The 16,888-nt window shown below is 34.7% G+C and overlaps 2 protein-coding genes across 3 annotated transcripts; one reads left to right on the forward strand and one right to left on the reverse strand.

Annotated features, from left to right (window-relative positions):
- Positions 1-525: 525 nt before the first annotated feature.
- Positions 526-3,117, reverse strand: LOC18050921 (zinc finger protein JAGGED). Of its 2 annotated transcripts, none has more exons than XM_024191561.1 (5): positions 2,831-3,117; positions 2,659-2,741; positions 2,187-2,333; positions 1,750-1,840; positions 526-1,454 (listed from the first exon to the last, which is right to left on the reverse strand). In XM_024191561.1, coding segments are annotated over exons 1-5 (858 nt in total). In that variant the 5' UTR covers positions 2,833-3,117; the 3' UTR covers positions 526-919. The 2 variants fall into 2 exon arrangements, with proteins under 2 accessions (XP_024047329.1, XP_024047328.1); XM_024191560.1 differs by having other exon boundaries at positions 889-1,454; positions 2,187-2,339; positions 2,831-2,865.
- A 5,007-nt stretch (positions 3,118-8,124) lies between these two features.
- On the forward strand, positions 8,125-11,437 carry LOC18050922 (50S ribosomal protein L15, chloroplastic). Its single transcript, XM_006448406.2, has 3 exons — positions 8,125-8,657; positions 9,322-9,473; positions 10,978-11,437. Exons 1-3 carry the CDS (start codon positions 8,231-8,233, stop codon positions 11,197-11,199), a joined length of 801 nt encoding a protein of 266 aa, XP_006448469.1. The 5' UTR covers positions 8,125-8,230; the 3' UTR covers positions 11,200-11,437.
- Positions 11,438-16,888: the final 5,451 nt, after the last annotated feature.

Here is a 16,888-nt window from a genome sequence, read left to right on the forward strand (position 1 = left end):
TCAGTTGATTATGCTCCAGAGATTAAACATTAAGAAACCTTGTAGCTATCACTTTTCCAAAACAGAACAAGCTTACGTGCAATAGACAATTATCTAATAATATTGTTGATAAACCGAGAAATAGAAACTCCTTTTTACTGCCTTGAGTTCACAAATTTGATTGATTCTCGTCAGAAAACTATCAGCAGAAAAAGTGTTTAATTCAATGACAGCCACTTCTCTCTCGGTGATTGCCTGTATTGTGCAAGCATCTAGTAACCACATATGACTTAAACAACTAGAAAATTCCAATTTTGGGTTTGGATTTTGATAAATCATAAGAGAGAGAGAGAGAAACAAACCCATAAAACATAATAAGAGAATAAAAGAAACAAAAACAAAAACACATACGTGTATATATATTTTAAGCAAAATGAATAATAATAAAAAAAGAAGGCATTGCATTCCATGCAAACAAAAGAAGTCCAAATGCAAAAAGAAGTAGCTAGGAACTTTCAGTTCAATTCTAACTCGTAGTCCCACAAACTAGTCCCCCCATTGTTTCACAGTTGGTTATAATAAGAAGCTCCAATACTGTAATCATCGATCCCGAAAGGCTTGAAGCCAAAGTAGCTGAGCGTGTACATGAGCTCAAAAATAAAGCTGCAACAATCCCTGTACATAAACAAAAACTTCTCTTTCTTTACTTCGCTTGCATGACCCCATTTGTGATTTGTCAGCTTGTTATGTCTCTCTCTGAGGGTGCCGTGTCAAACCAGATTCGTTTCATACATACACACCAACTTCATTCAATAGCTAGCACTACATACTGTAACCAAATCTAATAACAAAACAAACAAGCCCAACAAAAACAACAAAAACAAGAACAAGAACAACAACAATAACAACAACAACAACAATAATAATGTCGCTCTTTTAATTAGAACCCATCTTGAAACCGATTGATCGATGAAGGATGATCCAAGCTGCGCTGCTGTGACCCGCCTCCTACAGCAGCTGGTGCATAGCTCCTTCCCCAACTCAACCCGTCTTGGTCCTGATTACTCAGCGACCCGTCTCTACCACCACTAGATGATCCAGCCATGTCCGATCCACGGCTCGAACCGGCAACGAACCCATGTCCAACTGGTGCACCAATGCAAGTGTAACTGGAGTCCATGAAATTATTTAGGTTACTTTGATTGTGGGGATACTGTGAATGCGGGCTGCTGCTGAGGACATGGCCAACGTATAACTCATTCATTGGTTGATGAGGTGCGTACTGATGAGAGGGGCAAGAGGTGAGGCTTGTGGATGAAGGATATGGATATTGTGGAGGTTGCGGCGGCGGTGGAGGTGGTGATATGAGCGTTGAGGAAGAACCAGCAGAATATAGTCTTGGCGGGTATATTGATCTGAAAGGATCTCCAATGTGGCCTGCTGGGTGGTAGCTTCCTGGCGTCATTGGATGGCACCTGCAATAATGCAAAATTAAGAAATAACTAGAGAAATCAATATGATGATAGTATTAATAAAGTTATAATGATGTCGCACTTCCTTAATTTATTTTTCGTGCAAAACCAAGAATTGTTAGATTCTTTTAACCCCCTAAAAAAACAAATTTCAAGTGGGCATGGCATCTTCCAATGAAGTTTAAAACAATTTATGGGTCCAAAATTTTTTCAGTGAAAATTTTAACATTTCGAACCTAGAAGAAAGAAACGAAGAGGGTATGGATGTTAGGGCAAGAAAGACATTAGAATTACATACCCTAGGTGTGGAGGGGGACCTGGGACGGCTAGGTTATCGTTATGCTGAAAGACCAGCTGACGAGCTTTGTTCAGTGTCTCCGTCTCCCTTTCTGAGCGACCACAAAACATATCAAATCAAAACTCAACTTCATCAAAGAATTTTTAGTCTTCAGATGCTAAAGTTTGACCAACAAACTCAGTCACACTTCAAAGATTGACATGACTGTGCTTTTAGAGAAAGAAAAGACACGATCATTTATGTAACTAACAGTGGCCCGTTGTACAAATATATGTATATAGATACAGATATATGTACCTATTAAAAAAAAAAAGATACAGATATATGTTTATTAAAAAAAGAAAAAAGAAAGTAAAGAAGAAGAGGTACTGATTACTGAATGATAAAGAGTGATGTGATGAGTTGGTTATCAATGAGCAGAGAAAGAAAAGACTAGCCTTGTCGGTGGCGGTTCATGTGTCCCCCAAGAGCTTGAGATTTGCAGAACTTGAGGGAACAAAACCTACACTCATAGACCTTCCCGCACTCATCATCTTTCCCATCCTTGGCGCCGCTTTTCTTTTTCCTATGGCCTGCTCCTGCTCCTGCTCCTTTCAATATAAATAAAACAAAACCAACCCCGGCCCATTCAAAAAGGCAACTTCGATGAGATGAGACATTTCTTCCCCAACCCAACCATAGCTAATTACCCAACAAAGACTTGTTATTTGTTTAGTAAATAATATTATTAAAACTAATCCTCTCCCCTCTTTATATATGCTTATTTATCTTTTAAAAGCTTTCTTACGAACTTGCGCATGGCTTGCTTAAATTAAATAGCATCCCATTGAAGACCGTGAAAATTTACCATTATTGTATATTATATGTTATGTTTCTTTTTTTTAATTTTAAAAATTGTTACATCATTACCAGTGGAAGAGCTTTCATCCAAGACTTGTTTGCTGTAATCTTCAGGCAAGTTGTTGAGGTCCAAGGGATTGTTTTCCGGTCTCCTGCAAGAGAAATTAAGATGGTGAAAAAGATTGATTCAAAGAGGCAGAGTAGAAAGAAGATAAACAAATTGGGTTTTTAGTGGACATACATGGTACCGACAGAGAAAGGCAGAAAAAAAATTAAAATATAAAATGTAAGTGAACAATATATGTATATGTGTATGTTTGTGTGTATGTGTATATGATGTGTTGTTTCAGATTCTGATGGCACCAGGAAGATAACTAAAGCTTTAGAAAATTAAAGGACTTTCAGTTGAAGAGTCTGCTTCTGCTATATAGAGGCTATAGTTGAGTGAAGGTGGAGAAAAGAGAGCTTTGAAAGTTCTCTATCAGTTTCTCTGCCACCCACTCTGGACTCATCTCTCTCTCTCTCTCAAAATTGAAAGAACAGCAAAGGGACAGTGGGTCTCGTGACTTTAAAAAGATCAAGTGAGAGCCCTGTTTATGTTTTTATTTGTGGGAGGGGGGAGTAGCCTCTTAATAAAGCCAGGTGATTATATCATTTGGTTAGAATTTAAGGGTAATGGAAACTGAGAAGGACATTGTCTTTGGTTGTTTTTTTTTTTTTTAATAATTATCCTTCGGGGCCTGCGTGGGCTAGGTCTATTTCTCTAGAACTACTAGTATTATGTTCAAATGATGCAATGAAATGCGATAAATAGTTATATAAGTTTGCTGTTAAGATTTTATCATTGATAGAACACATTCAAACACTCATTCTCCTGCACATTAAAGACTAAAGCAAATTACAGGGTTTTGGATAACAACAATTAATGCAAGACGATATTAAAACAGGATAACCTGCTACCCTTAAATATATAACATATATGCTGTTCTATTAATTGTTTCTCATACAGAATGAAAAATAAAACAATTTAACTGGTCCCCATGTAGAGGTTGAGGCTAACTCTGGTCATCATTGTGTCTGTGCTTGCCGTGGATCATGGAACTGTTACTATCAAAATCTCATTATTAGGGTTTTGTGATCTAAGTAACACACTCATCCCCCACCAATATACTTGTTGTTTTATTCCTTGGATGTTCCTAGTTGATTCATTATATATAATTATATATATCCCTTTCAATAAAATCTGAAATCCAACACAACTCATTGTTGTTTTTCTAGCTAGCTAGCTAGGTTTGAAAGTTGAAACCATACATATTTATGCTCTATATATATGAGGAGGAGGCTGTAATTTCATAATTTTTCCAAAATATTGTACACTTCTAGATGCTACATATGGTAGATTTAATACCATATGTTTGAGTTAGGTGCAGTGAGCTACATATAGCTCCACTTGAAAATTTTGTCAAAGATAGGGACTTGGGGTTTGTCTTGTCTAATTGAGAGACTTGTTAACTGTACATAAATTTTAAAACATATTATTTGTTTCTTTTTTTCTTTTTGATGGTTTCAAAACCATAGATATGGTATTTGTGTGTGTGTGTGTGTGTGTGTGTGTTTTTTTTTTTGAGGTCATTTTAATGTAATTGCTTCTTCATAAGGGTAGTTTTTACTCTATTCACATTTCGTAAAGAACTTGAGGATTGTCTTGTCTAATTGAGAGACTTGTTAGCTATACATCAGTTTGATGACATATTATTTGTTTCTTTTTTTTTTCTTTTCGATGGTTTCAAAACCATAGCTATGGTATTTGTGTGTGTGTGTGTGTGTGTGTTTTTTTTTTTTTTTGAAGCAATATTAATGTAATTGCTTCTTCACAAGAGGTCACATTTTGTAAAAGAGAAGATTATCTCCACTCAATTATGGAATAATCGAGGGAGGATTGAAACTAACCCCGATAATGCTTTTATAGGGGCTTGAGCACTTGCTTAAACACTGTAAGAGCAAGTGCTCTCTCATTCAGTCTATGACTGATTGGTCAATGCTACTTTATAATTAAAGTTGGAACTAATACAAATTTTTTATCTCAATTAATTTTTTCTTAGTTTGTTTTCTAGACTAGAAAGTAGTTAAATTAATCACAACTGATTACGAGTGCTAAAAACAACTTGACGAACAGTTTGTAGATTTAAAAGTAAAGGGTGTCTTGTATATGAGCACAACGCATTGATGTCTATATGTGCTGAACAGAAGAAAATGTTACATGGTCTATTGGACCACCGAAAGCAAAGTAATAGACTGAATTCTTGTACAGCTGCATTAAACTTTCAGATGTTTGGGTGCTATCTTGACACCTTTGCAGAACAAAATTGTTTTATCAGGTGTAATCAATACTGGGTGGTCCATCAATACCACCTGATAATTATCTGTGTCTTTCATAAAATTTGCAATTGGTACCCAGAGCTGAAACTAAAAAGAGCCAAGTAGACAAATTTTGACTCCATTTGAATTCGCAGGATTGATCTTAGGATAGTTCGTGAGAAAAATTTATTATGATTAACTATATATCACCGTTATACATTTTTTTTTTTCCTTCTCAATGTGAGAGAAAGTATCAACCACGTACTTATATATGGTGGGTAATTTTGAAGAGTTACTATGATGATTTAAAGATATTTTAATCCCGAACTAGATTTAAACTATTTACCTCTCATTCAAAATCGTGGACTCCAGGTTGATGTTTGAAGAAAGTGAAAGATTATCTATCGAGTGTATGCAACCTTCACATTTCTGTTCTATAATCATTATTACAACTCACAAGATTGTTTTCAGATGCTAATGGAGCTTCAAAAGAAGTTTATGGCCTTCATGTGATAATATTTAGATTAGCATGAGTTCGAATCTTATATTTTGCCATTATCCGTACATATTCATAACCAAAAAAAAAATGATAAAGTTTATAGTAGTGTATTTTCCCCATTCTTTATTCTAAAGGTAATTAAGACTAGAATTTAGATGAGCTAAAAAAAAAAAAGACTACAGTTTAGATATTAAAACAAAACAATTCTAGAACTTAAGGCTCTCAGGCACATGATATTTAGTCCCCGTGTCTTATTATTATTATGCCCTCGAATATTAATCGAGCGAGACAGTTGTTAAATTGGGCTAACTATACTAGGCTAAAGCCTGCTGCCAAATTGGACTGTAAAAAGTAAAAAACTACGAGTAATATTTTGATCATTTATACAAATAATGAGTCTTGAGATTAAAATAGCTGTTTAGATGCTTTGTAAACCCTTTTGTTTTTAAGTTTGCGCTTCCCCAAAAATGTGAAGACATTAACGCTCCCTAAAAATTATTCAAAATTATAAGTAAAAATCGACTCCTAAATTTGCTTTATGATTTGGATTTTCATGCCTTATCTTTCTCAAACAGGGTTAACTTTCTGGCTCAGGTCCGAATCCGATAGAACGTTGCAACACTACACTAACTAACGTTATCGTGGCAATTTTTTCATTTTTTGTTTCGGGCCCAATTGAAACCGAATATTTTTTCATTTTTTATCCTATTGGGCTCTGAATTCAAGTTCTAGGCCCCGTATTTGGGCTTTTTATGCTTTTGGAAGCAGATTTTGGTTCCAGTGAAATATGAATAACGTACAATAACAGTAGCATCCATCCAGAATCTTGTCCAAATTTGGTTTTCGGCAAATTGTTGAATTTTCCGTTACATCCGCATTTTCGAAATTAACGAACAATACAAGCATTGTTTTAGATTTGGCAGCAAAAATACACGTACAAGGTTATATTATAGAATTTGAATTCTAACTAATATAATAGATGATGTGACATTATTTCATAACATAATGTGATAATTAGTTACTAAATTATATTTTTTTATATTTAAATGATGAATTTGAGCCACTTGGCCAAAGGTCAAGAGGGTATCAGATTGAACCCCCATAAATACAAAGTGAAGATATTTCCTTCCTTAATTATAATGTATAATTGAGTGAAGATAGTCTTCTCATTTACCTAAATGTGAGTGGAGTAGACATTTCTCAAATATTAGTAAGGGTTAAAAATTTGGGCAAATGTTTATAAACATTGATGTAAGTTGGTAGGTGATGCAGAGCAAGAAATTGAAGAAATCCTAATTATATTTAAATGTATAATATTTAGGAATATTTTAATTAATTTGTATTCTAGTTTAATTTGGTTTCCTATTTAGAGTCTTATTGTTTAGGTATTGCTTATTTGGGTAATATTCCTAATTTAGGCATAAGTCTTATTAAAATAGGTTTTCTAATCATATTAGGATAAGTCTTACTTAGTATAAATAAGTGTCTTTTGTAGCTTTTACAAGCAGAGAATTTTGAGTTTAATAATATTTCAATTTTCAAATCTCTTTATGAGTATTTGAACAGTTAATTCTTGGTATTCTACGGAATCAACGAGTCTTAACCCCTAAATTCACGGTATTCTTTTGAATCAACGTGAATTTAGTTGTTATTTTGTTCCGGTATTCTCTAGAATCAACGGAATATTTTGAACATTAAACTTCCGCTATGCAGAGCAAGAAATTGAAGAAATCCTAATTATATTTAAATGTATAATATTTAGGAATATTTTAATTAATTTGTATTCTAGTTTAATTTGGTTTCCTATTTAGAGTCTTATTGTTTAGGTATTGCTTATTTGGGTAATATTCCTAATTTAGGCATAAGTCTTATTAAAATAGGTTTTCTAATCATATTAGGATAAGTCTTACTTAGTATAAATAAGTGTCTTTTGTAGCTTTTACAAGCAGAGAATTTTGAGTTTAATAATATTTCAATTTTCAAATCTCTTTGTGAGTATTTGAACAGTTAATTCTTGATATTCTACGGAATCAACGAGTCTTAACCCCTAAATTCACGGTATTCTTTTGAATCAACGTGAATTTAGTTGTTATTTTGTTCCGGTATTCTCTAGAATCAACGGAATATTTTGAACATTAAACTTCCGCTGCATCAGTAGGTAAGTTGATCTCAGTAATAATTTGATTTGTATTCGAGGGATAAAAATCTGCACATAACTTCATAAGCATTTATGTTAGTTGGTCAGTTGGTCTCAGTAATAGTCTGATTTGTATTTGAGGAATAAAAATCTGGGCAGAGCTTCATAAGTATTGATATAAATTGGTCTCAGTAATAGTCTGATTTGTAAATATTAATTATAATCTCATGTAATATGAGTTGTACTTTGAATAATAGTCTCATATGATAATAAATAAAAAAGATGAATTTGTTCCCCATTTTTTTTTTCGAACTTTATATTGCCTTCCCATATATATCATATCCGTTGAGTGGGAAGCAAGACCAAATTACTGGGAGCCTCAACCTATTCTAAAGTTAAATTAACGGATGTCATATCTCCACAACCGACGTCGTTTAACTTGTCATTTTTTCTTTTTTATAATTATAATAAAATATTTAACCGAAAGAAAGATACCACCACCAGCCCGCAAGCGACGTCGTATAGCGTGACCATGTAAAATCTAAAGAAATAATGAGGAGCCTTATCGCTTCTGTCCGTTGAATCAAAACAACAAATAATGGCTGAAGCCTGAAGCATAAAATTTCATCATCGCAATCATCTCCATCATGGCATCTCTTCTCTCAGTCACTGCAAATTCACTAAGCTTTCCATCAACTCCATTCAAGGGCAATGTCAAAACCCTAATGCCAAAACCCCCATCAAGCCTTTGCGTCCCTCTCAAAGTCCAACAAAGAAATAAACCACCCCAGCTCACTGTCTTAAACCAAGCTGCTTCCGCTTCTGCTTCAGCAACTGTTGGTTCGGGTCCCGTTACGAATGTACGGTTCCGGTTAAATAACCTGGGCCCACAACCGGGGTCGAGAAAGAGAGGGAAGAGAAAGGGGAGAGGAATAGCTGCTGGTCAAGGTAACAGCTGTGGGTTTGGAATGAGAGGTCAGAAATCGAGGTCTGGTCCTGGCGTTAGAAAGGGTTTTGAAGGTGGTCAAATGCCTCTTTATCGTCGAATTCCTAAGCTCCGTGGGATTGCCGGAGGTGAGCCTGGACATATTAGAGCATTCCCTTTTGCATTTCATTTAATTGTTTGATTGATGTTTCTTTTGTTTCAAAAACTGCAGCGTGCTGCTACTTGCAACTGTCTTGTCTGATGAATATTACAGTGTCCGCATTTGGAGGAGCAAAAAACAATCATCTTTAGGAATAGGAGGGCCAGTTGCTAATGTTGATTTTATTGTTTAGAACTTATTATGAGAATCTTTACTTTCATGGCATTGACAATGATGAGATCTTAACCGAAAATTCTTTTCCTATGTAATCTCTGAATTTGGCAGTCCTATTGCAATGGAGACACCAAGTCTGAGCCATTACACAGTTTTTCAGTGACTGCATATTTTTCTCCTAAGCCCCACCTGTTTGTCAAAATTGTTGATGTTTTTAACTAGCATAGGTAACTCATAGCAGCAGAACTTTGAAATCAATTTTGGGCTGCCTACTCTACTTTCAGGTCACATTTAGATGTAATAGAGTTGGTTCTTTTTAACCTGACATTTCATCTCATTTGGCTGTCACTTTCTTTCTGCAGCATTACTATGAATTATGCATTCTCTTGTGTGCTTATATAGGTGTTCATGCATCTCTTTGCGTGCACATGGATTCTTAAATTCTCACTACTATGTTTGTCTGTTTGTGTTTTTACTAGGTATGCATGCTGGGTTACCTAAGTATGTCCCTGTTAACTTGAAAGACATAGAAGCAGCTGGTTTTCTAGAGGGGGATGAAGTCTCACTAGAGACTTTGAAGAAGAAGGGCTTGATCAATCCCTCAGGAAGAGAAAGGAAACTGCCTTTAAAGGTACAAATAATGACATTTCCAACCATGATATATTTTTATCTCTAGTCATATAATATCTTATTAGAATTTCTTTCAGTAAAGAGAGAGAAACAATGTGATATGTTGCATTTAGGTTTATCAAGTGATAAGATAGGCATATTTTGACTGTTACACCAGGCAGTTAACGATGTCAGAAATGGAAACCATAACTGTCATTTCTTGTTCCCTGCTCTGCAAAATACTTCAACAGGACTTGATAATATAGATTACTATAGTCATATAACTATAGTCATAAATATAGTCTGATGGTAGTAAACAGCCTATAACTATAGTCTCATGATAATTTGAACCTTTATTTCCTCTTCAATCAAGTACAGGACACCATCATTGTAGTTCTCTTTGTGTGTTTTCACATTCCCTGAGGAGGTGTGCGGTGTAATCAACCATTTTAGTTGACATTTTGTACTTTTAGCTTGTTGTTGAGCCGGACTTTTGTCGCACTCTTTCTGCTTTGCTCAAGTGTATGAATGGCTCTCTATCCATCTATGGTAATTAAGTAGACCATAGTCCTGTTTATTGAGTTCGCGTCAGGATGCAAGCAGAAAGGTAATTTTGGACACAAAAGTTTTTATTTTCTCACCTAAGAAAAGAGCTTGTGTTCAATTTCAAAATGTATGTTCCACATCTCTTGTGCTTCCTGAATGGTTTGGTGTATGATTTAAGCTGATAATTGATTGGCTGTTTGGGAAGTCCCTCACTAGTCACTTGTGCAGACAACATCTGCAGAGTTGACATTTGACTGTTGTTTGAGACAGTAATCTTTCAATTTTTCACCCTTCTTTTGAGCAAAGAAATTACTATTTAAGGTCTACTTATCAGCCAATGCCATTACTGATATACTTCTACAGAATTTTGGAAAAGATCTACGATAGAGAACCTGAGTGGCAGCAAGATTCTTGGATTGTTTCTGTTGGTGAAGGCATAATATTCAAATGTAACTATTATAGAGTTGTGGTTGAAAAAAATTCTCAAAATTGAGTTTTAAATTCTCTCCATTATTTCAGGTTTTCCTCTCTGGAAGGGTTCCTTGGATTGGTATTGTTATGAAGAAATCAAGCCAATTAAATTTCTTTTTAATATGTGAACCAGTTCTTTCACCCTTTTACTGGAATTCCAATGATTTTAATTGTCCTTGTCATCAGCATCATCTTCCGATTGTCAAGTTAAGATGAATTATGCGGTAGGCGCTTAGTTGAAATATTGCTTGAAGCTGACTGATACTGGTTTTTTGTTATTTTGATTGTGTTTCATAATTTCTTTGTTTAGAGCTACAGAAGAGGTAAACCTAAGATGCAATGGCAATTAATTCCATTCTTCACGGTAGCTTTAAGACTGCTTAGTTGCAAAATCAGTGCTTATTTGGAATGAGCTTGAATGACATGGTTTAATTGAGTGCGAGAATCAATGTCCGTTTTATATCAGTATGTTTGTTCTGATTGTTCTTTTCCTTTAATCTTGGATTCAGATTCTTGGTGATGGAGAATTAAGCAAGAAGCTGAACTTCAAGGCTCGTGCCTTCTCTACATCAGCAAAGGAGAAGCTTGAAGCTGCAGGCTGTACCCTCACTGTCTTACCTGGCCGAAAGAAGTGGGTGAAACCATCAGTAGCTAAGAACCTTGCACGAGCTGAAGAATACTTCGCCAAGAAGAGAGCTGCTGCAGCTGCATCCGATTCAACTTCAGCCTGAACCACTTGTTTTTTCACTCACTGTAACTAAGTAGAGCCATTGAATTGTCTTCGATTCTTTTTCTCTGGTTTTAGGTTTTTGGGGTAGCAAAATGAGAGGGGGATGTCTATAGCTGTAATTTCTGGAATTTGTCTCTTCTTTGTATCCCCTCCCTTTTAAAAATTCAGCTAAACTCTCAATGTTCTGATTCTCATGTTACTTAGCTGGAAAGCCAAATCTCAGTTATTATGTTTGATTAGATCACCATTTGATTGAAAGGGGTTCTCATGCTTTTGTCCCTCCATTTTGATTATCGGAAAAAATATCACCAAATAGATTAGCACAAAACAGAACAATTTCCGAATTCTGTGGCCTATTTGTATTAAATGTAATCTTGGATTTTATTTAAGTCGCAATATTGGGGTTTGAATCAGTCTTGAATCAAATTTAACATCCCAATTGTGGGTATCCAGATTCCACAAGTGGCAAGTGGCAACCTCAACTAGTGTTGAAAAAGCCGGTCCCATTAAAAAAATTATAACAATTTTTGTCATGTTGACAAAATGTGACGCAATTGTTGTATGAATTTGAATTCAGAAGGTGAAAAGATACCTGCAATTTTACTCAATGTTGACTTTCGGTGACGCAAAATGTTTGGGTGGGGCATAAGGCATGGAATTTTCTTTATTCGGGACATAATCATTTGGAATTAATTCTCCTTTGGATAAAGAAGAACTAACCAATCCATTCTCCTTTTGAATTATTTGTCACGCAATTCATTGTGGTTTACATCTAAGTTCAGAAAGTTTTAAAAATCTTTTTCTTTTCATCATATATTGATCTTTATAAAAATATCTACGTATGTTTCACACGTCACCCTTAATTTTAAAGAAAGGCATTTCAATTAATTAATTTCATATGCATGTAAATACTAAATCATATTTGAAATCAATTCCTTCTTTTGGCAGAGAAACCTACATCGCAAAATGTGGAAAATGATTAATAAAAAAGCATGGCTGCCTTGGACAAAAAGTATGAACATCAAGTCAAGCCAACCAAAAAAATTTTGCTTTCTCACGACTTGCAATTTGCAAAGGCCCGAGAATAAGCTTTAACTTTAGAGGCCGCAGATAACTTATTCGAAGAATTTTGGTTAGAAAAGACTCTCAGTCCATTAATTTTGATTAGGACATTTACGTTCAAACCTAAGAATAGAAAGTTTGATGCAAAAGCTTAACTTAGCAGCGATACGTGGCAGCAACCCAATGACTAACTTTACTTCTGGCTGAAATTGCATATACCGTATGATTATTGGACTATTTCTTTGCCATTTTCACCTAGCCTTAGAAAATATCATCGTCTCATGGACATTTCGATGAAGCTAGTAACTACTTCTTGGCTTCACCACAAGACAATATTGTAAGAAAATGACCATATTACTTGGGTTTAAAGATTGTTTTCTTGCAAGAAATTTGAGCCCAATGGAAACCTTTATGTCACTTATTAGCATAATGAAATAACAAATTAAATATAAATGTCGGTAGTTGGTCCTACCTCAAACGTTAATAATTTGTCATAATCTAAATTCTCTTTCGTGTTTTTTTGAGAAGTTTATGCTCAAAGAAATTATAGGTGGCTAAAACATGTCCATTTATATCCTAGGTTGTTGTGAGTTTGATTCAAAGAAATTTGTAGATGTATCTCAAAAATAACAAAATAGAGGAGGGTTATGTTGAGAAAAAATATTAAATTAGAACTCTTAACCATACTTTGAAATCTTCTCAAAAAAAAAAAAAATCATACTTGGAAATATAAAAAAAATATAGCTTACATGGATAAATATTAAATCAAACACGGGCTTTTAATTTATATACAGTTGATGCAGAAATCTGGTATGGTTGTTACCTCAACCAGGTAACTACATCAACACTTAAATTTGTTTTGATGGCAGACGGTACTGCTTCCACTTGCTTGGTTTGAGCAGATACTGACATCCACGAATACTTCACTCTAACGTCGCTTGCAATCACAAGAAAAAGTTAGAGGGTACCAGATGTTCTTCTAGTGAAAATTCTCCGACGCTCAAGTCAATTATTGGGTTTCTAGAGGAATTTGTGCCACAAATATCCGTGGCTTAATTATGACTATTGGAAGCAAAGATTTTAATTCCCACAAGAAAGAAACAATTCCAGAAGAAAAGTTCTAGCATCAAAGAGATAGAGTTTCCCCTGGTTTAAAAGTGTCTTACCTTGGTTTGACTTTGTTGGGCTTTTATAAGCAGTCGAGTATCTCGCTCCACCACTGATTCATGGGTGTTAGTAGGTTGGTTGAACACGTCGATCTGGCAATAGGTGAGTGCGTCAATTTTAAGGTGGTTGAGCGGTTGCTATGGTAATTGTCTAGGTGTGGACGTCATGATTAGTTTTCTAGGACAACTCACTGGTCAACTTTTGACCAAGTCTTTGTAAGGACTTGATCTTGGCTTTTCCTCGCGAGTTCCTTGATAGTCCTCATGCATTTGAGCAGCTGACTATCATGACTCTTCTCGAGAATTGCTTTGATAATGAGGAGGCCACAACCTGCTCTGGTGTATATCAAACAATAGTGTTTTAACCACTTAAACATATACCATGTTAAAAAATCACTTGATCAAAAAATTTAAGCCAATAAATAAAATTCTAACAATAATAATGTTAAAGATAAACCTCAATATATAAATTAAAGAAGTGTACTATATATAAAAGTGTGCTAGGAATAAAAAAAGATATTATATTTGCTTTTAGTAAGGGAAATGTGTATTTCTTTATCTAGATTTAGATTTGGAGTGGTCACGGTTGCATTTTTCTTTTATTGTATGGAATGCAATGCAAAATTCTTTTACATTCGAAGTCTTCAAAGTTTATATGTAAAGTATTTATACAAAGATTGAATTAATAAACAATCATCATTGCATTTAAAATAACTAACTTTGATGACAAAGGGTGATCTATAAATGAGCTGAGGAGATTTGGTGGAGCTTTATAAGTGCTTTGGTAGGATTTTGATCCGTTCACGTGTCCTTGCCAAATTGGCTGAAGACAATCCTTCTTCAATAGAGAATGGAATTTGGGTTTGACTTATGACTTGAACTAGATGTGATCTACGAACCAGCTGTTCTATAATGATTTGAAGAGTAAGGTCCATAATATTATTTAGGTATTGATCTGGCCCAACTAAACGCGTGTTGAAGCTTTGATTATGGCTAACTTATTGGACGGTGACTTATAATTCAAACAATAAGACACCTGTTGTAAGTTGTAATGTGGGAGCCTATCATACCAATGAATAATAAGCAATCAAACTTGGGATATTGTTTTAATATCTAATACAGTAGCAAAATCATAATGCAAATTATAGTTTAATGATACTATTACGGCACAATAGCAATTAATGGAATATGACTTATGGTGTTTTTTGTGATAGTAGTTGGTAAGTGGTTAATTTAAAGTTTTGTAGTGTGTATGAAACCAAAATTAGGATTCTTTGTTCACGAAAAAGATTGTTTCTTTAACGAAGATAATGGTTGGTTGTAAAGGTGAGTGATTTTGGAGGTTGTTGGAGATTGCTAAGATGGTTGTTAGATTGCTAAAGGGTAGGTTATTATGGTGTTCATAACTAGCTAATCATGTTTTAAGGTGCTTATATATCGGTTTTGAGAGAAAACCTAGTTAATAAGGTTTGTTAGTGTTATAATTAAAAGGTAAAATAAGTCACTACGCTAAAATATAGGGTTTTAAGGATTTTTTTCCTTTTTTATTGGTAGATGTGGACCTTTCCTATTTGCATAAGATCCTAGGATTTGCATCATATTTTAGGGTTTGTTGGCCATCAAAGTCTACTTTGTAGGGCAGAAAAGGTGTTGGACTAAGATTATGGTTTTAAGAAAGGCTTTTAGAAGGTTACATAATACTGCATTCAAATACTGCAAAGGTTTAGTATGGCCTAAATTAGGAATATGGAGTTTATGGTTTATGTATTAGTTCATGCCTTTTTGGGTGATTGGTTCTCAACTAACCTGTATCTCAAGGCATTTTCTTATGGGTTAATGTCCCTTAAGTGGGTTTAGTTAAGAGTTTAATGTGAATTAAACCTCACTTTGATACATTTGTGCCTTTTAAACCATATCCCACAGTGATTCCCTTGGCATAGTAGTTTGGGTCGACCATGGAATTCATACATAATAGGTCAGATTGAATCTTTAGGCCAAGTATCGATTTTTAAGTAACACAAAAGGTATCACTAACTTTGAGCACTTCAATCCTCGTTAATCTTTAGTAGATTATAATTGTTTGACCAATTGTTGATATTAGTATATTGTTATAAATTAATGCTTTCATCCGTTCTAGATATATGATGTTTTTTGGATTTGTAGTGAAATATTTTTGGTTGAATGAAAATTAAGTAACTTAAGTTAAAAAAACCATAAAACAATAAAGGGTATGATTTTTTTTTTTTAGTAAACATTGTTGATATGAGTGACAATTTTATTAAAAAACCAAAGAAAAGAAATGAGACCTAATCAGAGGACGTAATGAGCTCGATACCTCATAAAAATAAAACAAACAAAACAGTAAATCCACAATGCATGAAATGAAATACAATAAAAACCTGCAGTAAAATAACAAAATAGAACAAGAGAAATGAAGACTATCATAAATCACAGAATTGCCAATTACGGTTTGAAAATTTACTGAAAAATGTATAAGAGTGCTGCTAAACATCGGGAACCCTGAGAGAACACTGAGAGAAACGGCAGCTTGTGCAGACATTTCGTTCTCTCACCTCCCCCCCCCTCACGTGAGTAACAAATATCTGTCCCCCATGTGACTTTCAAATCATTTTCCTTCTTCCACTTCATTCTTCGCTTTCAACAGATTTGTTCCAGCACTCCTTCTTCCTTATTCGCTTTCAACAGATCCATTCCAGCACTCCTTCACTCCATCTCAACTCTTTTTCCTTTCTATTTTCAACTCCTTCTCCAGCACTCCCACATGAACTCCAACTCCCACAATTATTTTGGTAATTGTATTGTTGATAATTATTTTAATAATTAATTTATGATACAGTCAAATTGTCTTAATAGCATCTAGTCTTTCTTTAGCCGAGCCTCAAAACCTCCTTCAGGTAGCTTGACTAGATGGTAAGACATGTGAGTTCCAAGAAATCTATCCCATATTGAGAAGAATGGCTGAGAATAGTTTACTTCAAACCCTGAAGTTGATGGTGGACATCGTGATAAGCGGTGTTGTTCTGAAAGAACAAGTGGAAAATATTGTCAGGCAACCAAAGCCCAGAGTGATCATCAACAGTTTTAATCACAGCAAAGCAGAAAAATGTCACGGCTGTTCGTGCAGTCATTCTCGAGACAAGAAAAGAGAGGGCTCCACCCAAAGTATCAAGCAAAAGTCCCTCAAGTGGGTGATTGTAAAGGGCGCCAATTGCATAAGGAACAACTAGCCTATGGTGCTGAGAGTGGATATGACGATACAAGAAGTCTATCCCATATTGAGAAGAATGGCTAAGAATAGTTATCTCTTTAATTTGCTCAAATGATGCCTTCTGTTCTTTGATAATAAACATATATATTTTGCCATTGTGTGGTGGCTTCTATCAGTTGACGAAATTTTTAATTTCAGTGCCATACGAAATTTTAAGATGGGGGCATGTATAT

This window comes from Citrus clementina, unplaced genomic scaffold, assembly GCF_000493195.1.
Source record: "Citrus clementina cultivar Clemenules unplaced genomic scaffold, Citrus_clementina_v1.0 scaffold_2, whole genome shotgun sequence".
Classification (NCBI taxonomy): domain Eukaryota; kingdom Viridiplantae; phylum Streptophyta; class Magnoliopsida; order Sapindales; family Rutaceae; genus Citrus; species Citrus x clementina.

What these genes read in the sequence shown, in the direction of transcription:
- LOC18050922 (XM_006448406.2), top strand. Translation starts at nt 8,231, where the DNA reads ATGGCATCTCTTCTCTCAGTCACTGCAAATTCACTAAGCTTTCCATCA. An exon ending in GCTCCGTGGGATTGCCGGAG is followed by an intron (nt 8,658 to 9,321) that starts GTGAGCCTGGAC and finishes TGTTTTTACTAG; the next exon opens with GTATGCATGCTGGGTTACCT. An exon ending in AAAGGAAACTGCCTTTAAAG is followed by an intron (nt 9,474 to 10,977) that starts GTACAAATAATG and finishes TCTTGGATTCAG; the next exon opens with ATTCTTGGTGATGGAGAATT.
- LOC18050921 (XM_024191560.1), bottom strand. An exon ending in CATGAACCGCCACCGACAAG is followed by an intron (nt 1,841 to 2,186) that starts GCTAGTCTTTTC and finishes GTGGTCGCTCAG; the next exon opens with AAAGGGAGACGGAGACACTG. An exon ending in GGTCCCCCTCCACACCTAGG is followed by an intron (nt 1,455 to 1,749) that starts GTATGTAATTCT and finishes GCATTATTGCAG; the next exon opens with GTGCCATCCAATGACGCCAG.